General features: G+C 33.2%; 2 protein-coding genes across 2 annotated transcripts; one reads left to right on the top strand and one right to left on the bottom strand.

Annotated features, from left to right (window-relative positions):
* Positions 1-235: 235 nt before the first annotated feature.
* On the bottom strand, positions 236-4200 carry LOC139493363 (leucine-rich repeat and immunoglobulin-like domain-containing nogo receptor-interacting protein 1). The gene is made up of 2 exons (XM_071281710.1): positions 4090-4200; positions 236-1720 (listed from the first exon to the last, which is right to left on the bottom strand). The coding sequence occupies exons 1-2, from the start codon at positions 4136-4138 to the stop codon at positions 375-377; spliced, it is 1395 nt and encodes a 464-aa protein (XP_071137811.1). The 5' UTR covers positions 4139-4200; the 3' UTR covers positions 236-374.
* A 3402-nt stretch (positions 4201-7602) lies between these two features.
* LOC139492573 (uncharacterized) lies at positions 7603-15925 on the top strand. The gene is made up of 12 exons (XM_071280726.1): positions 7603-8112; positions 8470-8629; positions 9342-9512; positions 9650-9741; positions 10143-10369; positions 11127-11377; positions 11811-12033; positions 12328-12420; positions 13920-14128; positions 14638-14838; positions 15187-15361; positions 15774-15925. The coding sequence occupies exons 1-12, from the start codon at positions 7733-7735 to the stop codon at positions 15923-15925; spliced, it is 2334 nt and encodes a 777-aa protein (XP_071136827.1). The 5' UTR covers positions 7603-7732.
* Positions 15926-23633: the final 7708 nt, after the last annotated feature.

Raw genomic sequence — 23633 nt, 5'->3', positions numbered from 1 at the left:
GTACGAGATGCCGTATCAGTAACACATGTCACATCTAAAATATCGCGTATTCGTTCTGACTTACTCAACCACTTCAAAAACTCTAGAGTTTTACAGGAACATTGAAAGGGATTTCCTTTCAAGAGTAATTCGACTTCTCCAAGCTTTTCAATTTGATCTATGTCATCGTCTACAAAGTGCGTCATACTGTTAAATGTTAAATCAATGAGATTTAGTAATTTTATACTTGAATGGAATTGAGGAAATACTGTAAGATTGTTATGCGACATATTGAGGTATGACAACTGGTCAAACGGGTGCATAAAGAATACTTTTGGTAAAGTTGTTATTTTATTAGATGAGAGGTGTATATCTCGAATTCTTAGTGACTCACTTTAAAAAGACTCAGCATTAGCATTGTTTACGAATCCTTGTCCTAGAAGTGACCCACTTGCTTTCAGTGTCTGCAAATTTTCAAAACCATATAATAAATTGATCGACAGTTTCGAGCATGTCCATCCTGACATATCAAAATATTCCACATTTTGAACTCCTCGAAAAAATCCAACACATGTCCAGAAATCATTATCCTTCAAACTTAGCACCGTTAAATTGAAACTGTTGATAAATACTAGGGGGTGCAAATAATCGTTTATATTTTTTTCTATGTACAACTCTTCTAGAGATTTTGGTAAAATAACATTGATGCTGGAAGGTTCAGATCGTTTAAAATCTTTAGATCTGCCGTAACGCTTATTATCTATAAATTTAAAAACTTTCAATGTTTTAATGTTTTGAATATAGATAAATACAGTAGCTTGTTGGCCGAGTATGATGTTTTTTGATATTTCTAGATATTCAAGACATTTGCTTGCAACAGAAAATCTTTGAAACGCATAAAAAACTATAGAAGTAATGTATAAATCGTGTAACGTCAGTCGTTTCAAACAGATTGGCCATAAGTACTTCATTTTGTTGAAATCTAAGTTAAATTGATTACTAAACCTACTATATACTATTTCAATATTTGTCATGTTCCTTCCTTTTAAAACATCAAAAGATTTGAATACTTGATCAATTGGATTTCTAGGCAAATCATCACCTAGCCATAATGTTATTGAATTTAATTTAGGAAAATGTTCAAAAAAATCCTCCGACATATACGGTACCTTATGTAAGTGCAAAGACATTATTGGCATCACGTTAATATGAGCGAACATCTTCTGGCTGAATTGCACTTTTGACGATTTAGGGAAAATTATCAAACGATTCAACTTACTTAATGTAGACCATTGCCCTGGAAATTGGAAATTTGGATATATGTCGAACGAGAGAGTCCTAAGTGATAGGAGTGTTGATAATTCTTTTATTTGGTCAGCCTGGTAGTCTTTCAGTTTATTGTTATCTATTGAAAGATATTCCAAACTATTCAGGTTGTCAAACACTCCACTAGGGAACATTGTCAATGAGTTTACGCCAAGATGTAGTTGTTGTAGACGATGTAATCCATGAAAAGCCATTTTGTCGATTGATTGTATCAGATTATACTCTAAGTGAAGCTCGGTAACGTTTTGAAAATCCTCAAAGGTAAAGGGTCTGACTGCTGTTATCTTGTTTCTACTAAGATCCAGACTAGTCACATGTGTTGGTAAGTGTCTCGGTATACTTGTCAAGGCTAAACGGCTACAATCAACAATGGTGTTGTGAACGTTGCATTCCCTCTCATTTATATAACCATCAACTAGAAGGAGGAAAAATATCAATCTTAGTTTGATAAATTATCTAAATGAAAGTTTTGCAGAGTCTCATTCAAATCATAGTTCATGGAAATATTGTAAAAATTAAAAAAAAAGTGTTAAGGCTTTTAGGTTCTTCATAAAAAATCAAACTTAAACATAACGGTGTCTGTAAACACACAGTAATTAGATACATTATTCAAAAATGTTATCCTTCATCACACATAATTTGTTTAATGTTTAGAGAAAGTCGCAAAACCCATCACTCAACATTATGATTTACGATTTTAGTATTGAAAGATAAATCACAGAAAATACCAAACTCCGAGGAAAATTCAAAATGGAAAATCCATAATAAAATGGCAAAATCCAAAACTTAAACACATCAAACGGATAGATAACAACTGTCATAATCCTAATATGGTACAGGCATTTTCTCATAAAGACAATGGGGGATTAAACATGGTTTATTGCTTGCGAAACCTCTCACTTGAATATTTTCTGGGAAAGCCAACAACTAATTCATCGACAATTTATGACATACTGATGAACAGTCACAGCTCTTTTCAATGAAGCTTGTCAAGTTCAATACATTCAAAATGATTGATATGCTTGTGATTTACGGGATATATTACAATATCAACGTCACAAGAAAACAAGTCATATTGCTAGGTCTGTGAAATAATTTGTAAAACCTCTGTTCTTTTCGGTAGGTTTGCAACATATAATTGTTTCAACGCACATCGCCTTCTGTAGAAATTCACTGTGTTTTTCGTCCATCCAATTTGTTCGATTATTCACAAAATGCAGACGTCATAATGAGGTTATGAGGAAGAACAAAAAAAAAATAGCATTGTCCTCTTACTTAGTCTTCCGTTATACATAATGCTGTCTTTCTCATAACAGCAAGTTGCTGCCTAAAGTATACATATTCATTTCCAATCGAACTTAAAAAACAGATACCATATAAACTGAAAAGTCTGCTTATATAAATATGATATACATACATACAAATTGACTATGTAGGTTGTAAGTTAACTTAACTTAATATACGGGGGTATTAACAGATTTTAATTATAAACTATTTATGATTATGCAGAATCAGGCCAGCAATAGCTGGTTATGGAGTATATACCTCTCAATATTTCAGGCTTGGATTTCCATCTTAAAGGGTGCTGCCTAAAATGCAGGTATAAAACAAAGATAGATCAAAAATGATTTTTCCAGCGTCTTATGTAGATGATATCATAATTTAGGTGACCGTTTTGATAAATGTGTACAGAGTCAAATGCTGTTTATAAATCCAGGTCATTTGAATTTGTTGGATAGTTGTCACAATTGCAGACGTATCGCAAACCATGATTTGATACATGTATACAATAAATATTATATCTATATAATAATGTATTGAACATACTTCAATGTATATATGAATATCGTTCGGAGCAAAACTATCCACTCGGGCTGTTGTATTATAACATCAACATTAATGTATGTCGAAAAAGTGAGACATAATAAAGGATAGAATATGATTAAAGGGGTATTAGCTACGACATACATTATTTTTTAATATAATTATGATTTTTTTTTGTTCAATCATTAATAAAAGGAAAATAGTGAAATAATAACTCGCCTTTAGAAGCCAGTTTGGTTAAAACAAAATCAAAATAAGCTTACAAACATCGATGATGAGTTATTCACTTGAAAGAGAACAATTCGACCTCATTGAATCAGAATTCGTGTAAACTTGAATTAAACTCCTTAGCTTAAAATTAATTATGCATGATTGATGCGTGTTAGGCTATGAAAAGAAAAGAATTTTAACATTGAAAGTGAAACAAAGGTAAATCTGATTTGATCCACAAAAACTCATTGCAGGTTAAATTAACTCGGTTGTTTATCCTTAATATTGAAATCAAACAGACAAAGAAAAAAGATCATTTGCACGAGGTCCATGTTTATGTTTATGTTTATATCGTGTTATGTGACCGTCGGTTGTTTTCGGGTTAATCTCGATAGTTATATTGTAATTGATGGCGTCTAGACTAAAATACACACAAAAAGAAGCAACATATTATCGAGCTCATGTTTATTTTAGAATTTTTAGAATTTGGATAAATATTTTACATTGTTATAAAGCTAATATGAGAATTTGAATGAGATCGGTGAACATAAATTTGACAGCTAATGCTCCTTTATGTTGTTACGTCAATGAAATCAGAACTTTTCATTTAAATTTAGTTAACAACTGTTGTATAAATACATGTAGATGCACGACATTTTCATCAGATTTAATTGTGTAGTATTTTTATGCAGTCTTCTGGTTTAATATGTTTATATCGTAAATTTTTAGATAAAACTGATAAAAATTTACCTTTTCGTAAGAGTATTGGGATCCAAATATGAATAACTATTATGATCATAATGATGTTCAGGCTTCGAATCTTTCTTTCCCTAATTTCAAAATGATTGCAATTATTACTCATTTTAGTTTTTTGTATATTATACATAATACATGTTATTCAAGTATTTACTTCCTGGTGTTTTATTTCTACCCAATTAAAATTTATCTCAAACATCTAACGTTCATTATAAAAAAGACAAGTTCATCGAGCAAGACTGTCAATACGTCCATTAATAGTTTATTTTGAAAACAAAATGACCTTGATGCTTAACATACGAAACAAAAACCTTAGGCTTTCACGACTCCTCGTCGGTATTGACAGCATATTAGCTGTTGAAAAGTTAATTGTGATCATTTTACTGTCTCCTTTTAAACATGTAAACGTTTTGTAAAGGAATTTTTTTAACAAAAATTAAGTTGAAAGTGTACCACAGAATGTTTAAGTTAGAAATTACTTCTTTTAAATATTTAAACTTCCATTTAACTGTAATTATTAATGGGACCATTCTTGATTAAAATTAAAGTCTGAATAAGATCCCTCGATTTGAGACAAGGAACTCAAAATTGATTTAAAAAATTTACCTGAATTATACGCTTTAAAATTCGGCCGTTTCCCGTCTTGTCTCAATTGTCATATTCTCAATCCTACAGATTATTCGTATACGTTCGTAAAAGATTTCTATGGATCGGAATGGTCTGAAAAGGATGGGGCGAATAGCCCACGCAAGTCAGGTAAATTCCGCAACATTACAATCGTAACTATGTCGTGACAGATTCTGCAGTATCGTGTTTTTCTAGACAATGTCATGTGAGACAGGCATGATTTTCGAAAATTTGTCATTGCCGTTTTTTGTCCATAGAGTACAGATGCATCCAGCTCTCCCAAATGCAAACCATCGTAGCCGAAACCGTTCAAGAACGGTCCCGTTATAGATACGATATTTGTTAAGACAACCTACGTCAGAGTCATCACAATTACAGAACACGAAAAAGCCGTTTTCAATGCGGTAAGCAGGCCTTGATAGGATTGCGTTCTTACAGTACTTGGTCATCCCCAATATGTCAACAATTGAGGGGATGGTGCCTGTAGAAACGGTTGAAACCGCTGATTTTGTTTTCGCCAGTCCTGGGTTGGGAACCTGACGTTCGGTTGATGTTGTTTGTTGATGTGGTTCTTGAATATATCTATTTTCTCGTGTTTTTTTATATTTAAGACCGTTAGTTTTCTCATTTGAATGATCTTACACTAGTGATTGTTTGGGCCCTTTATAGCTTGATATTTGGTGTGAGCCAAAGCTCCGTGTTGGAGACCGTACTTTGACCCAAAGTTTGGTCTGGTTGGAGAGTCGTCTGAATGGAACTCATATTACATCTTCTTATATCTGATTCTTGGTACAGGTTTGGCTTAACGTTTATAATCAGCTTTTTAACGTTTGTATAAGGAGTTTTATTTTTCGAATATATAAGCTGCAAGCATCAGCAAAGAGACATTAGTTGTCGACTTACACATATGGTGCAGGGAATTGAAATTGGGTACTGTTAATGTTTTTTTTTAATTATCAGCTGTATATAACATACAAATATGGCGTCGATTGGAACAAATGAATGATCAAATGGGATTATTATTTCGAATTAAATCCATTTCATATACCTTTATCTCGTCAACAACATAGACTAGCAACCTTTCATTAAAAGCTTGGTCTTCTCTCTACTTCACATATCAAGTGAAGTCCTTTTTAAAGTATTGTAGTGAAGAGCAATGGTAATATTTAAACCTAATACGATTCCTGTTTGATACAGTGTAGCATCTGGGTTGTTGGAAAGGGTACTTCGTCTTTGTTCAGGATCATATGGGGTTTCTTCGCCTTGAGTGTACATCCACCGAATGTTGTATGAAAAAAATTTGCGCTCACATTATCCCACTTCTATAAATCAATCCATTCGTCATTTCATTACCAAAGAAAAGTTGTACATTTATGTTGGATTTACACCTCTACAATATAATTAATTACTCGGTTGCTCGGCATTTCGTGTCGGCATTGGATATTTATGAGTCATTTATATGTCGGACAGTGTTTTCGCATTCTGTGAAAGAGAAGCATAAGAAACCAAAAGCACATTTAAATACATAAGTCGGAAATAAAGACACAACGGGTATGATTTAAAATAACCTTACGCATGCCACTGATGTATTGCTTTGCCATTCCAATATATTTGGTTTTTTTTGCCTATATATTGTATGCTATTTTATTTTAATTTTAATATCATTGTATTCCTAAAGTATATGCAGCTTCGCTATTTTACCATTCCGATACACATCTAAAATCTTTATTTACTAAACATTTCAATAAGTCATCGAATAACCTACTTGCCGAAATGAGGTCTTTGTTTTTTTGTCTGTTATGGTGGCTTAAAACCAAATCTTCAGATATAGGATCGCCACCATAACCACATTTCTTTTTCAAGTGCACGCATATTTTCCAGCTTTTAATCATGACGTCGTCTATTTCAATCAAATCTGTATGGAATTTCTGTCCTTAAATGAACAATTTTACTAGTTCTTACTATAAGCTACAGAACTATATTGTAGATATGTAAATATAGAGAAAACAAACAGCTTAAATGATCAACAAGACATAACTTATAGCTAGGGGATCTAAAATGACTTTATAGATCGACTACTTTTTGTTTTTTATTTTTCACATTGTCAAGGTATTGAGTTGAAATTAAACATGACGCCAAGCTTGATTGAACCAGTTCTTTTTTGCAGGATTAGGCTAAATTATTTGAAATACATATAAGACCACGTTGTTTAAGGATGTTCGCTTGTCATGTTTTGGAATTTTGTCAAACTTTCGGAATCCTCTGATTTTATCTATTTGAATGACCATTGACCCCATTTTTCTTTTTATAAACATTTTTACATGTATAATGATAAGCAATCTGTAAAAGTCTTATAAAATTTTAATTATTTTTCAATAGTTTTTGAGAACTTAAACTGGTCAATGATAAAGCTATGAAAAGTCAAGAGAGAACATTTTCCCGCCAAAATTTCAAAGGCTATTATTTCGAAAACAAGCATATTTTGTTTTTTGTCCCTGGATTTATGAGTTTTGAACAGCGGTATACTACTGTTGCCTTTATATATTGACCTATATATTTGTTTTCTCTTTGCATTCCTTTATTAATCCCCTACCAATATATACTAGTGTTTTGAAAAGTTAATTATTTTGAAACTGAGAAGCGAACGCCCTTAAGTTATTGTGTATAGATTAAAAATAGATGATCACTTATAATATAGGAATGTAAACATTCAAATAATTTGTTATAGAAAAAGCAAACCTATTATTATCTTTAACACATTACTTTAAGGTTAATCAATGATCAAATTTATTCACTAGTTATTCGAAAACTAGTTCTCGAAAAAAATTGTTAAAGTATTTTATTCAAGTAAACAGGAAACTTTTGATACGAATATATACCATTCAAACTTATGACAAAACATAACCAGGTAGACAAATTAAAATTACCGTATAATAGGATAAAAACAAAATGATTGTTTTATGTATGACAATGTTTTATAATTGATGATCTTGACTGGTATTAAACTGAAATGACAACTATTTTGACACCTACACATTTCTTATTGTTCATCAATTCATTATCATGTGATTATAAATATTCCAAAATGGAGGATATTTTGATTTTGTTTGTAACAACACTCGCTTTAGTTATCGCCGGAGAACTTCCATTTCGAAATACATCACTTCCATGGCATGACAGAGTCAACGATCTTATCAACCGCCTGACAATAGAAGAGATAATGGTCCAGATGAGTAGAGGTGGATCCGGACCTCATGGTGGTCCAGCACCAGCTATCCCTAGACTAAAGATTGATCCCTGGAGTTGGAACACTGAATGTCTTCGTGGAGATGGTGATTCTGGTAATGCCACGGCTTTTCCTCAGGCGTTAGGATTAGCTGCTACATGGAGGTATGTCTCGGATACGTAAATAAAGTTATAAGAAAATATATAAGACTGCGTCAAAATTAGTTACCTATTATTCTCTTTTCTGTTTAGAAAACAAACTAATACGTATTAACGCATGTACTAGTTAGGTCAGGCTGTTGTAAGGTCTAATAGTGTATTTATTTCAACTTGTACCATTGGATTAGTTAATCACTAATTCAAGTGGTATGTTGTAATATATTATATTATGTATAACTGTCACTCTTTAATGCCCATTTATTTCAATAATTGTTTCGTATTCAGATTATTCATTTAGGACTGATACATCCATGTGCCTATACTAGTATACTTGTCAGTTTCACTTTTTTTATTCGATTGTAGCACAGATGTAATCCACAAGGTTTCCGAAGCTACAAGTATAGAAGTCAGAGCTAAATATAACTTCTTCCGAGAAAATAAACAATACGGTGACCACAAGGGAATCAGTTGTTTTAGTCCTGTAGTTAATATTATGAGACATCCACTATGGGGGCGTAATCAGGTGAGTAACTTTGGAGTAGTAGATTCACTCCTCTGCCAAGTCAACCAAAGACTGTTAGCATGCAGCATTGAGAAGTAAGATCAATCGGCTCATAGTAAAAACTGAAGGTGGTACAAGATGTCTAATTCTTTGCGAACTAGCACACAAATATAGCATTAGTTTTTGCACTTGGACGTTGCAAACCAATCAATTATTACCATTTGACTGATGGTCTACCACATGTCTTCTTTAGTTTAGAACTTTATTTAGTAAAAACCTAAATTGTTGGTTTGTCAACTTGTCGTCCCTATAAATATTAATGAACCATATTTCCTTGGTACATTAAACTTATATACATACAAATTTTTCGGTACTGTTTCATTTTAAGCTGACTGATAGCTGAGCTCTGTGATTGGTTACGTAATTATACTTTGCCCAACGTCAAGTTGCAATGTTACATCAGAGACCAAAAACATTTTACAATACATTTATATAACAGGTAGGTTATAGTGATTGGACGTCTCTGCGTATTAATGAATCCTTCACAAATCTAAGGACTCTAAAACATGGATTCTACTATAAATAGGGAGGAGTATAGGTGATCGCGTTTTTTCTAGAAAAAATGATTTTAACCTCATTCGTAATATATTGTGTATCACTGATTTTATCAAGGAAATGCTTATTTATGTAAGGAAGTTAGATATTTGCCAGGCTTTCTTTATTCATTATTCAGGAAACATATGGAGAAGATCCCCTTCTGTCGGGAACACTAGCTTATAGTTTTGTCCAGGGATTACAAGGAAGAAATCCACGTTATGTCAGAACTAATGCTGGCTGTAAACACCTGGATGTCCATGGTGGACCGGAAAATATTCCTGTATCTAGATTCTCATTTGACGCAAAGGTAAGGTATATCTATTTTACAATAAAGAAAAATGTGTTAATGCGATGTGGAACTGTTTTCATTTCTAAATGTTTTGTCATCATAATCATTATTTTTTTTATTTTAAAAGTTATTTTCTATATCATCTATCTTTACAGGTGACAGAAAGAGATTGGAGATTGACATTTCTACCTGCCTTTAAAAAGTGTGTGGAAGCTGGAACTTACAGTTTCATGTGTAGCTTCAATAGGTATAGATGAATAATCTTGCTGAAAAATAAACATTATGATGAAAGATTTGCTTAAATCATATTGTCCAAAACGTCAAAAAGGAAAAGGCTTTGTCTCTCTTGAAAGAAAAAAAAGTATTGTCCGTCTATAGATATAACTTGAAGTTGTCTGCCTATTGTCTATTTAGGAGAATTTAATATTTATTGTCTCTGTTAAGATGATTCACTAAGCGGAACAAAATTGAGCATTAAAAAAAAAATATGACATTTGTCTTGTGTTCATGAATTTATGTCCACACGATGTTTTTTTTTCCATTGCGTTGTTGGATTATATGTCTTATATGCCTTAACTCCTTTTGTTTATAATTATTTGTTCAATTGATGACAACATACAATTTTATAATAATGTAGTCATATTAAAGGATAAATGGTGTACCAGCATGTGGTAACAGGAAGCTCCTGACAGATATCCTCCGTAAAGAACTTGGATTTACAGGTTACGTGGTGAGTGACCAGGCTGCTATAGAGAACATCATAGACTATCACCATTATACCAACAATTCTATAGACACAGTAGCTTTGTGTGTTAATGCTGGATGTAACTTGGAATTGTCGACCAACTTGGAAAAACCTATTTATTTTTCTATGCGTAAGATACATTCTGTAGAAATACAATACTGACATAAAAATACATTTAAAAATCACTTTGAGTTCTAATGACGACAAGTTTTCTCATTTTGAACTTTATGTTTCTTTGAAGAAAAATTCCACTAGCAGCGGCACATGAGATATATATTTCCCTGTTGATATGCTGTTCGAGATCTTGAGTGGTATCTGTTCATGGTTTCGTTGATAGAGTAGACACAATTACAAGTGTTTTGACCGGTTGTCTTACAACAATCACCTCCTCCGTCCTCTTTTTCACCCCTCAAATGTGACCTACCGAATAAGACTTGTCACAAAGTTTGTACTTTCATGTGCAGCAATACAATGGGTGCTACATGTTGATCAGTATCTGCATAATTTTCAGGAGCATCTGGCATTATCCTTGGTTTTTATTGAGATTCATCCTGTCGGTCATAAGGTTGTGTTTTGTAGAATGTCGTTAATCTTTTGGTCGTTTTTCGTTTTTGCCTTGAAGTTGTCAGTTTTGTTTCGACACATGAGTTTGGGGAGCTCGGTAGTAATTCCCGCCTATCTTTAAATACTTACAAGTAAGCTAGGTAGCTATTGCATCAATAGTTTTAAATGGTAAAAAAAAAAGATCATCCCTTCGAATGTTGCAGGGACGCCATACGGATTTGATTTACCATCAAGGAATGTCTGTGTCGCATATTACCACTGGCCTGTTTGTCTGCGATTACGAGAACTTGGCTTAATACTTGTATACCATTCTATTTTATCAGTCGATGCAATCAAAGCTGGAAAACTGTCAAAAGAAACAGTTTTAGAATCTGCGAAGCCATTATTTTACACAAGAATGAAGCTTGGAGAGTTTGATCCTTTGAAAATGAATCCTTACAATTATCTTGAAATGTCATTAGTCCAGAGTGAGGATCATAGACAGATTGCTTTAGATGCTGCTAAAAAATCATTTGTTCTTCTGAAGAATAATGGCAGCTTTCTACCATTGACAAAAAGACTAAAGAGAATTGCAGTAAGTTATATACAAAATAGATCCCGGAAAAGTCGGACAAGGAAATCTTATTTAAAATTTGTTAATGTATCATTCAGAAAAAGCTAAATAATTTTAATTTCAGATTGTTTAAAAAAAAACATAAACAGAAGCATTTCAAAATTGCTCTGAAATGAAATGTAGGTTTTCAACGTCAATGTACAGCTTTGGCTTCCAAATGATTATGTTTGATTGTTCTTGTTGATGGTTAATCCAGGAAAAGCTTGAGACGCACGACATTTATAAAATGTTATTTTTTTACCAGCCTGATTTTGATTCAATTTGTTAATAATTTCAATTGAAAAAGCAACCAAAAACCGTACTTAACTAATCGACATCGAAGTCACCGAATAGTGAATTACCAAATCTTTTACTAAATATTTGCATTCTGATATATTTTTTGTTGTGTAATTAGGTATTAGGACCAATGGCAAATAATGTAATCCAGCAGTTTGGTAATTACAACCCAGATATTATGCCAATGTATACCACAACTCCATTGGATGGTATAAAACAGTTGTCAGGTGTCACTAACTTCGCAGCCGGATGCAAAGACAATAGATGCATCCATTACAGCAGTTCGGCAGTGAAGTCAGCAGTGCATAATGTTGATGTCATATTTATTTGTCTCGGAACAGGTAGGGTTTTGCATTTATGTTATGTACGTTGTATATTGAACTAGTCTAAAGTGTATAAAACAATATTGAGTTACATTAGTATCGTTAATACTTTGGATTTTCTATCCAAGAAAAAGACAACCTTATTGCTGTATTTCGCAAATCCTTTTTGATTTGTTTATCATCAATGCTTTATTCTATATGTGGCCTATTAATATATTTGATTCCAGCTTCACTTATGATTCTTTGATGGCATACATCATCTAAGCCTGGTATATTAGACGACTTTTTTTGTATCAACACTTTTCATTACAGGACTAGAATTAGAAAGTGAAGATAATGACAGGAGGTCGATGGAACTTCCAGTGAATCAGTCTCAAATTGTTAAAGACGCAATTCAATTTTCTGGTAATTAAATAGGATTAATGTTATAAAAAATGTCTTCATATCTCACAAAGCTAAGGGAAATGAATGTTGTATTCCACTGCCTTTTATTTTTTGTTACTTCTGAATATAAAATTTACATAATTGTTTTCTTATCCGTTTAGTTTTATAACTTAACACAACATACACAATGATAATCAGTACCGATTCAAAGTTAATTACTTATCAATTCTTTTCTAATTGTTTTTAGATTTGAAATAATTTTTAAAACAAACCGTATTAAAATGTTTTATTTAAACATTAACCGTGGGTAACGTCGCACAAGACAATCCCGACGTTCAGCTGGAAATGTGATACTCAGAGGTGAACATGAAGGTATGTTCGACGTCACGTGTGATAGGTCCAACCAATCAAATATTGATTTCGCTATCAAAATCATCATGCAGTGTAATACTAACCTTTATTTAATATGTGACAAGCCATAGAAAACAAACCAACACATTTTCAGCACAAACACCATTGAACATTTCCCGACAAAAGCCAAGGATACAATGACATATCTTTGACACTGTTTTTAATATTCGTTTTGATATTGGCGGTTGCTTTTGTTGAAGTTAATTGTTTCTTTGTTCAATTGTTTTACACTTATAGTTGATGTGTTTTCCTCGGTTTTAATTTGTTACCCGAATTTGTTTTAGCCTAATCGAATTATGAGTATTGAAAAGCGGTATACTACTGTTAGCTTTATTTATAACCGAAGTTGAATTTGAAATTAGCACAACATATAATATCAAAGATGTGCTGACAAAAAATGACATGAAAAGTTTTGTACGGATGATTACAGACGCACGTCAAAGGTTATGTGTGTTAAAGATGCATTCAGCGTATGAAGTTGTAGAGTCCGCTTACATCAGATGAAATTTGAGTACCATACTAAATTTCCTGGTGTCCTACCTCGGTTAATTCTAATTCATTCTAATAAGTTTGTATTGTACACGGAAATATACCAAAATCTGCAAGTTAAACGTTTATTTTTATTTTATCTGAAAGTTCGTGTCTGTGTGTGTTGCATTGTCGTTTGTTTGTTGTTGCACATCAGTGTTTCTGTTGATTCGTTTTTTCCCTCTTATAGTTGATGCGTTTCCCTCAGTTTTAGTTTGTAACCCGAATTTGTTATATTATAGTTCGTTTCTGTGTGTGTTACATTTTAATGTTGTGTTTCTGTTGTGTCGTTGTTCTTCTCTTATATTTAATGCGTTTCCCTCAGTTTTAATTTGTAACCCGAATTTGTTTTTTCTCTCAACCGATTTATAAGTTTCGAACAGCGTTATACTACTGTTGCCTTTGTTTATCCATCGGTTCTGTTTTCTCTCAATCGATTTATGACTTTCGAACAGCGGTATACTACTGTTGCCTTTATTTACAATGAATTATTATTGAAAACTAAGAAAAATACATACTAGTACTTTATATTTATTTTAGAGTTAATCTAGATTAAGACTTTGAACTTTTATTTTTCTTAGGATCTACACCAATTATACTTTTGTTATTCAATGCTGGACCCTTAAATATAACTTGGATGGATGAACATCCGCGTATATGTTCCATTATGGAATGCTTTTTTCCTGCTCAAGCAACTGGTGAGGCCATTACGCAGGTGTTAACTAACAGTGGAAACAACTCCAATCCTGCTGGAAGGCTGCCATTTACGTGGTATCAGTATAGGAATCAGGTTATTAACATAATAAAACGTTCAAAAACAGATATTTACATCGTCCAAGATAATTATTAATTGATAAACATCAATTTTATATTTCAAATTTGTGGCCATCAATAGTGGCCAAGTTACTGTTTAAAAACAAAAAAAGTTTGATAGAAGGAAACAAAAAGTATTTTACTGCTAGTTATTTTCATTATTGATTTAAACCTGTTTTTACAATTCTATAAAGAACATGAAATGGTACAGTACCCTTGGAAACCCTTAGAAACCCTGTGAAATCACTTGAACGACAAACATTTATCATGATAACACATCCTAGGTATTTTCTCTCTATGTTTACATTGATGTAAATAAAATTACAAGGAATTATGAGGGAGCAAGCAAAGATGTCGAGAAACCAAGTTAAAGGTAGTGGTTTTGAAGCATTAATTGCATATATTTTCATACCTTTGTTTATAAGTACATGCTCATGAAGTTCACAACACTCAAATTATTGAATCCATGCAAATATAACATTGCAGATTCCATCAATGACAGATTATTCCATGGCCCAGAGAACCTACCGATATTTTACAGGAAAACCACTATACCCGTTCGGTTATGGATTATCATATTCCAAATTCTATTATTATAACGCATGGATGAATCCATCTATCAAAGCTGGAACTAAACAGGGAATCAGAATTGAAGTAGGAAATAGTGGCCATTATGCCGGCGATGAGGTATACATAATTATAATATACGTGTAGTATATATATTCTAAGACTTGTACTAATCCAATAGGAACATGCTCAACTAACTATATGATGATATTCTTTTTATGTTTTTCACTATAATACGTTGTTTGTTTGACTGTTTTTCCCCGGAAGAATCGAATGTTTATCCCTTTACATTTTACACCATCGTTGAAAATGTATGCAAATACAATTAGTATATCATAAAAAGACGTTAAAACAGATCAATCGTGAAATTGCAAACGCTCTTAGAAAAACTATTGAAAACCACTAGATTTATATTTCACTAGACACAACGAACAGATGTTTTCATTGATATGAGTCTTTTTGTTACAGATAGTACAGATTTACCTTAAATGGACAAACATTACACAAGAGATGCCAAATGTTCAGTTAGTGTCTTTCAAGAGAGTTCACCTGGAAGCACAACAGGTGTTGAACTTCTTGTTATTTATATCACCTGAATCTATGGCGGTGTGGGATGACAAGGAAGGATTTGTTATTGAACCAGGTAATTCTTAATTTTGATTGCTAAAGCTAAAGAAATAAAAGCAAATATTAAGATGTCGTATGCGTTTTTCATGTTCAAACAGGTGTATTAAAAGGATGTTTATTAATTTGATGCCCTTTTTATTTTACTTTCCTAATGGCACTATACTCAGATCAGAAATATATTTTTTCAGCAAACTTACGTGTCCAAAAGAAAATATGTCAAACCCTTTATGAACTGTGTTTTCTTCTGTTTTACATTTGCATATTTTCAAAACATAAATTAAACACAATGTTAGGCTGTTGACAATGTTATTCCGTTTTTTTCTCTTGAGGAAATATTTTCGAGTAGTTATGATCAATAGGTATAGGTTCAGATTATGAATATAAACATAGAAACGAGTGTTAGAGAAAATGTTTCATTTCTTTTTTAGGAAAAATACAATTATTCATAGGTGGACAGCAACCTGGACAATCGAGAGTTACATCTTCAAATATGCTTATCAGGCAGTTCACTATAGTAGACCGAAAAGTCCTCAATAAATACAGTGGGATGAAAAAGCATTCTGAGCGTATTCATTTGTGAACCAACACTTTTTTTTATAGAATATATCTTGATTTTCATAGATCTAAAAAAAAAAGCTGATAGAAATGTGGTGGCATCCTTTTTTATTTGGCTTATATGATAAACACCATTTGTGTTTTATTGGAGCTGTGTTTTTTACCTGTCATTCAATGTTCCTTTTTTATTATTGAAATGTTTTGGCTAAAACTGGGTTCAACCGATGACATCCACTTATTGTTTTTTGTTGTTGTATACAATATACTAGTATCACAACATTTTATTGGTCCATGAATAAACTCATAATCAGAAACTTCTGATACTGTGAAAACAAAGATCCATCTGATTAAAATACAGATCCTTTGTTCACGATTCCACAGTGTTGAGATCAACCCGCTTATGATTGGGTTCATATTGCTTATCTTTAGTTAGGAATAGTTTTTATAGACTCTAGTTTGACTTTTCGTCGTTTTTCCTTTTCCACTTTTTTGGTCTCTTTTCGACATATTCGGTTTATGAATAGAACTATGGTATCTTTTGACTCTTTTGTAAAAAAGAGACGAAAGATACCAGAGCGACAGTCAAACTCATAGATTGAAAATATACTGACAACGGCATTGCTAAAAATAAAAAGACAAACAGACAAATAATAGTACAGAAGACAAAACATAGAAAACTAAAGACTAAGCAACACGAACCCCACCAAAACTGGTGGTGATCTCAGGTGCTCCGGAAGGGTAAGCAAATTCTGCTCCACATGTGGCACCCATCGTGTTGGTTATGCTATTACAAATCCGATAAAAAGTCTTATTCGGATACGACATAAGGAACATATCCGATATCATCTATGAAACGGTTATTCCATAACGGTCAATCTTCCTAACACAATAAATTAATCATCATGCCTCTGTGTCCTATAGGTGATATGCATTGCCGCATTTGTCATCCGTTATGTGATTATTCAGACGGAATTATTGTGGGAGAAAGACGAAAAAAGGCGTCCGGATATTGCTTCCGTCATAAGACCGACTTCTAGTCATAGATAAGACTTCCGGTTTTAAAACTTCACATATTTTCATACTCGGAAAGAGGCCAATTATTATCGCGTTTATCTACATGTATACTATGATTATACTACTATAGTATATACAGACTTTCTATGTAATTATAGCAGTGATCGGCGTTGAAAAGAAACTTGGAATTGGTAGATAATAGCAGAGTCGGACTTAGAGGGGTTTTCAGGGGGCTCGCCCCCCTTTTTGTGGAAAAAATTGTTGATTATATAGGAAATCACTGAAGCATGACCGGAGCGGCCCCCTCTTAGGCACTCAGTGGACCCCCATTATGAATATTTCAAGATCCGCCACTGTGTTAATAGTATACAGAAGTCTTCAGACCATAATTAATTCCCGTTGTTCATGGTCTTGGAATATAGTTCCTAATAATTTTATGGGTTCATGCTTCCTAAGTATTATGTCTTCTGTTTTCTTTGAAATGCTTACTAATTAAGGGAGCATATCAGTTGCATATATATTGAAATAAGTAAAACTTGTGGAAAAAACTATTGTTGAAAGTGAAAGTGATTTGGCCAAAATGAAAGGAGTGTAGAAATTAGCCTTAGTTATTCAACAAGATTCAAATCCTACCATTGGCACGTTAATAGGGCTCTCAAAAGAACAAAAGCATTGATGGATTGTCCTAGAAGCATTTTTTTAAATAATAATAATGCCATTAATGGTCTGTATGCAGTTACATTTATTTCATGTTTGGAGTGGTGCAAAGTTTTAGATTTAATTTGATTTTTACTAACAAATGCATTGTAGCATAGGGGAGTATAATTGTTGTCTGAGGCTGGTAACGCGAAAATAATGGAATTTAACAGAAAGAAAACAAATAACTGACTTTGGAAAAAAGGTGGAGGCCTCTCGATACCTTTTCTGAAATTCTCCAGACATAAAATATTTTACAAAAGTACATCCTACAACAGTTAACAAGCTGTAAATGCCCGCGATTTCGCGCGCGTGTTCTAGTTTTCGTTTAAGTTTCAATGAAGAAAAAAAAGATTGCTGCAAGGTAGATCAAATTAATATTAAGAAATAAAAGTCTTGTCGTTTAAAAACCTGCTTTGGTCAGGTTAAAAGTATTAAGTCCTTGTTATACATTCTAAGAATGGTATATCACTATTCGTCTTTCCTTCCTTTCGTTTGTTCAACCTTCAACAGATCGTGCGTTAACTCATTTAATTTAAACACAATAATCGATTGAAAGAAGAAAGTTTCCTTCCGATTTTAATTTTTTTTGGCTTTTGTATTTCCGAGTTACGGGATTTAATCCATTTCAAATAGGTAATTTTTACCTATTGTCCGAAGTCCCACGTTAATGGACACAATGTGACTATTGTGCCGATAAAGGAAAAGCGTGCATTCTATTATTTTCTTTTTGCATTGACTCATTAACCCCATTCTCTCATCTCCTGTAAAAATCAGTCATCAAAGCTTTTTTAAAATCAATTAATGTTAGTTTGCGGATTGCAATTATTATTTGAAATGAGCATTCTAAGTCTTTCTGGTATCTTTCGTCCCTCATCTATGAGAAGAAGCATGGTGTCTACAGTAAAAAGTCAGGTTTTTGTCTAAATTAAATAAAAAGAACACAAAAAACACGTACAACGAAGGATATAACTATTCTCACCGTGTAGCATGAAATATCGCATATATTCCTACTATTGTTTGTCTGTTTTTCCTTTTCATTTCTAGCCATGGCGTTGTCAGTTTATTTTCGATTTATGAGTTTGACTGTCCCTCTGGTATCTGTCGTCCTTCTTTCCTAGTTATATATATAAAATCATATGTAAGAAAACAATAAGGTCTTTCCTCACGTAGAGGAAAGACCTTAATAAAGTTAAATGCAATCACCTTTCAAGTATTTCAACAGATGGAAAATTTTACCGTATGTACATATCGTAATTTGTTTACATAATTCATTGCATTTCTCATATGAAATATATTCTGGAGAAACTTTCAGGATAAGTTATCGATAACTGGTATTCTCTTTTAAAAAGTGTAAATGGGTTGTAGATATAGGAAGATGTGGTGTGAGTGCCAATGAGACAACTCTCCATACAAATAACAATTTAAAAAGTAAACCATTATAGGTTAAAGTACGGCCTTCAACACGGAGCCTTAGCTCACACCGAACAACAAGCTATAAAGGGCCCCAAAATTACTAGTGTAAAACCATTCAAACGGGAAAACCAACGGTCTAATCTATATAAACAAAACGAGAAACGAGAAACACGTATATATTACATAAACAAACGACAACTACTGTACATCAGATTCCTGACTTAGGACAGGTGCAAACATTTGCAGCGGGATTAAACGTTTTAATGGATCCAAACCTTCTCCCTTTTTCTGAAACAATAGCATAACATCACAACAAAGAAAAACATACGATAAAATATCAATTGGCAGACTTAACTCAAAAAAAAATGTGCATATTTTAGTTTGTAACCGGGATTTGTTTTCTCCTAATCAATTTATAACTTTTGAACATCGGCATACTACTGTTGCCTTTATCTACAATGGTTTTGGCAAAAAAACGCGTTGATTTAACAGCAATTTCTACAATTATTGACAATTTTAGATGGGTCCTCATCTGTACTCAGATAATGATATATGAAAGCAGGCAAACAAGTTATACGTTTGATTTAGGAAGTAGGTTTTTATTATATCCTATCAACATAGGTTTACCAATTTATTTTATTATCAATGACGACTCAAAGTGTCATTTTTATTCCTTCATCATGTTAATTGATGAACATCAAATTTATCACAGGTCAATGTCTGTGCAATTCATAGACCTCTCTTCGTGCATAATATCTTGAATAGAGCTAGGCGAAATATAGATAGAGCTACTATCTGGACGAATGCGTGGATTTGTTTTAGTCTTTGATGGTCAATTGATTAAGGTTTATGACCCCTTCTGTAGCCATTTTTGTACGAACTTTTCAAACTTGAATAGTATCAAAACTACAGATAAAATGAATAATAAAGATAGGCCATTTTGTACAAATACCAAGGGGAAACTTGATGCAAATCATTATTATTTACTGTTTCATTGCATTTAAAAGAAATAGAGGACTTTGCGGCAAATAAACCAAGATTTTTATAGAAAATCCACAGCCTTTAATACAGAGATTTCTGTTATAAAATTTGACACATAGACTACTCACTTGATTTTCTATGATGTTTATTGTTTACAAAAAGTTCTAAGCAACCTGTAAATTCCAAAACACCTCGTGCTGAGTCACTAAAGTCGAGCGCACCCTAAAAGGTGTACTTGCTTTGGTCCATATTTATATTTATATTTGTTTTAACCAATAACTACATCAATAAACTTGATTTAAGAAAATCAATGCTAGCACTGCATGCAATAATTCTATATCTACCAGTCACCAAATTACCAAATATGAGAGTACAAGGATAAAGGCTGTGGATTTTCTATAAAATTCCCATATGTTTAGCATTGAATCAACACATGGGTACATAATTCTTAAGCAAATATTTTGATGTGTTTAGAAAATTGTAGAATTTGATAAAGTTATGAATGACTGCACGTTTGTTTATATTCTTTAAATGCGGGGTTTCCTTCGCTGTAATAAGATTTAAAATCTAAATTTTAAATCAGTTATCGGTTGTGATCATGCCACCATGTCCGTTTTACTACTTCGTTAGTTATTAATAATATTTGGTGTTTAGTTGGATTATCGATCTTCACAAGTGATTGATTTACCTATAATCCTTTTGACGTCGACATTTGGCTTTAGCAGACGCTCTTTTTAGACCAGAAAATATCTGCAGCAATCTACACAAATCTGACACATAAGTTGTTAAAAACGTTAATTATTTTTAAAATGTTTCAAACAATATTGATCAGAGATTTGATTATATTTTATTTTGACTCGATTGTTACAATTGTCGAAGCGCCGGGGCGAAACAAAATTGTTATGCAGCAGACGGCATGGCATGGTCAGGCTTTTTCTGCGTTCTGAGAGAAATAGTTTATTTCTAAAAATTGTTTTTTGATTTTTGACATTTTGAATTAGTTTATATCTAGCAGTAGTTTATTTATTTTAATTTTTAACATTATATTGGATAAACACAGTGAACGCATCAAATATTGGAGATAGCAGAATTCCAATACTGTTTGTTTAAGGTGGATGCAAATCTAATTTCATTCCTCATCGTGCTTGAGACTCGATCGGCCACAACAGAATCGGGCAAATTATTGTGTTTCTTTTACATTGTGTTAAATCATATATGATCTGACATATATAATCAAATATTTACATAAGTTATCATAGTGTGTCTTTTTCAGTTTAAAATGTTTAGAGCTTCTAAAAGGAAAAGATTGGCGCCCAAGGGAAGAGGAGATAGCGTGGCACCGGCCGCTAAGAGAAGTGTCTTGCGTCGGAAAGTTGGAAATGTCCATGATATCAGATCAACAGAGAGTCCAGTGGTAACCAATACACTAGATACAGAAGTTATGACTATGGCTCCGGTACCCGCAACCGCTACTGGATCCATGACGCATTGAGGTAAGTGTCCTGTATTTGAAACCCCTTCTTCCTGCATTAAGACCAGTGATGACCTGGCTAGAAATATCCCTGTAAGCTTTAGACAAAAAATTATTGCTGGAGAGTATATTGACCTGGCCTTACTGTTAGTCATTTCACAAGCCTCTGCAGGGGATAAACAGAAAGTAGTTATTTCGCAGGAAGAAATTTTGATACAACCACGGCAGCAACAACAAAAAATTGACTCCATAGATACCTGGACAGACGCATATTTAGTGTATATAAGTATTTATTGTACTGCTCACCCGCATGTATTTCAAGAATTACTAAAATACATGCATAGTATTCGGTTAGGTGCTAAGCGGTGCGCACTAGGGTGGAAATCGTATGACGAACAATTTCGCATCAGAATGTCGCAGGATCCAGCTGGTTCTTGGGCCGTTGTTGACCCTGAGCTATGGCTGCTTTATATGTATCCTCCGTCTTCTAATAATACTGCACCAGTAAGCACAGGGCGCTTTAAATGTTACGCATTCAATTACCAGGGCAAATGTGTTAATCAATCATGACCCATTTTTGTTTAAGATGTTCTGATCAGCACCCACTTTTCGGTACTTATACATCTTCGGATTTCAAATGTTTGGCTTTGAGCGTTCCTGATGAAGGTAAATCCAGAAAAGCGCTTCGGACGCAATAAATTATTAAACGTGTTGTTTTATATATTTATACAGTGCCCAAGACAAAATGTTTTTTCCTAATAGGGTAGGCGGAAATGCAAGATTGCAGCATCCTAGGCCTCAATTTAGTCCGAGATTTCAGGGACGTGGTGGCAACCCAGTGCAGTATCCCATCAATACGAAATCGTATTCTGGTCAATATAGGAAGTGATTCTTTAGCAGAGTGCAGTTAAAGTTGTGGCACAATTATTTTTTTATGTTTCTATCTTAAAGAGATGTGTAAGAATTTATGACATTGTTCATATTGTTAATTTTGTATATAATTAAGATTGCATTACTTTCAGAGTCCAAACTATTGCGCCACCTATGGGATAAAGGGTTTACTCCAATAAACATAATTTAATTAAAAAAGTATCTTGGTGATTATGCAAATAGGGTGGATGCTCAGCTCCTGCTTGAGGGGTTAACTTTTGGATTAAGGTTACAATATGAAGGTCCACGTATTTCTGCTACCGCAAAAAAAAAAATTGGTGTCTGCAGAAATACACAAGTCCTAAACATTAGCAAAGTTGCACGACGAGGTCAAACTTTTTTTTAGGATTTTGGGTCCATTTTCTGAAAAATCCTATATCGACACTGCGAATTTCTCCAATTGGACTTGTTCAGAAACCAGATAATGGCTGGCGTCTCATATCTCATTTGTCTTATCCAAGTGGTGGTAGTATTAATGATTTTATACCCGAAGATTATTGTAGTGTGAAATACTCATCATTTGACAATGTTTTAAATATGATTGCAGCTCTCGGAGAGCGTAAGACAATCGGAAACATCGATATTCGCCAAGCATTTAGGCTTTTAATCATAAATCCTGCAGATTTTGATCTTATGGGTATCAAATTTCAGGATAAGTTTTACATCAATAAATGTCTACCCTTAGGAATATGTAGCTCATGTCAGCTTTTTGAACGATTTTCGACCTTTTTACACTGTGTTGTTCAGTCAAAGTCTGGTCTGGACACTTTGGATCATAATTTGGATGATTTTATATTTGCTGGACACGAGTCAAATAATAATTGTGAGTTGTTAATGGACACTTTTATTAAAGTTTGTAAGGATTTATGTGTGCCATTGGCAGACAACAAAACAGTTGGTCCTACAACAACCTTGACATGTCTTGGTCTCGAAATTGATACTTTTACTTATGTTGGTAAAAATGCCGGAAAACAAGGTAATTAAGTTAAGGACTGGTAATCAATACATGGTTGGTCTGAAAAAGATAAAATTGAAGGAACTAGAGTCAATCATTGGGCTTATATCATTTTGCTCACGTGCTATTCCGTCATCAAGGGCTTTTACTGGAAGGTTTTATGATGTAATTTCAAACCTTAAACACAGAAAGTCGTATTATTATGTAAAAATTAATCAAGAGCTGAGATCTGATGATTTAGTCTGGTTAGAGTTTTTAGAAAATTTTAAT

Source organism: Mytilus edulis, chromosome 10 (assembly GCF_963676685.1).
Source record: "Mytilus edulis chromosome 10, xbMytEdul2.2, whole genome shotgun sequence".
In the NCBI taxonomy this organism is placed as follows: Eukaryota; Metazoa; Mollusca; class Bivalvia; order Mytilida; family Mytilidae; genus Mytilus; species Mytilus edulis.
Note: the sequence above shows the minus strand (reverse complement) of the source record. Positions and strands in the feature narration are given on the sequence as shown.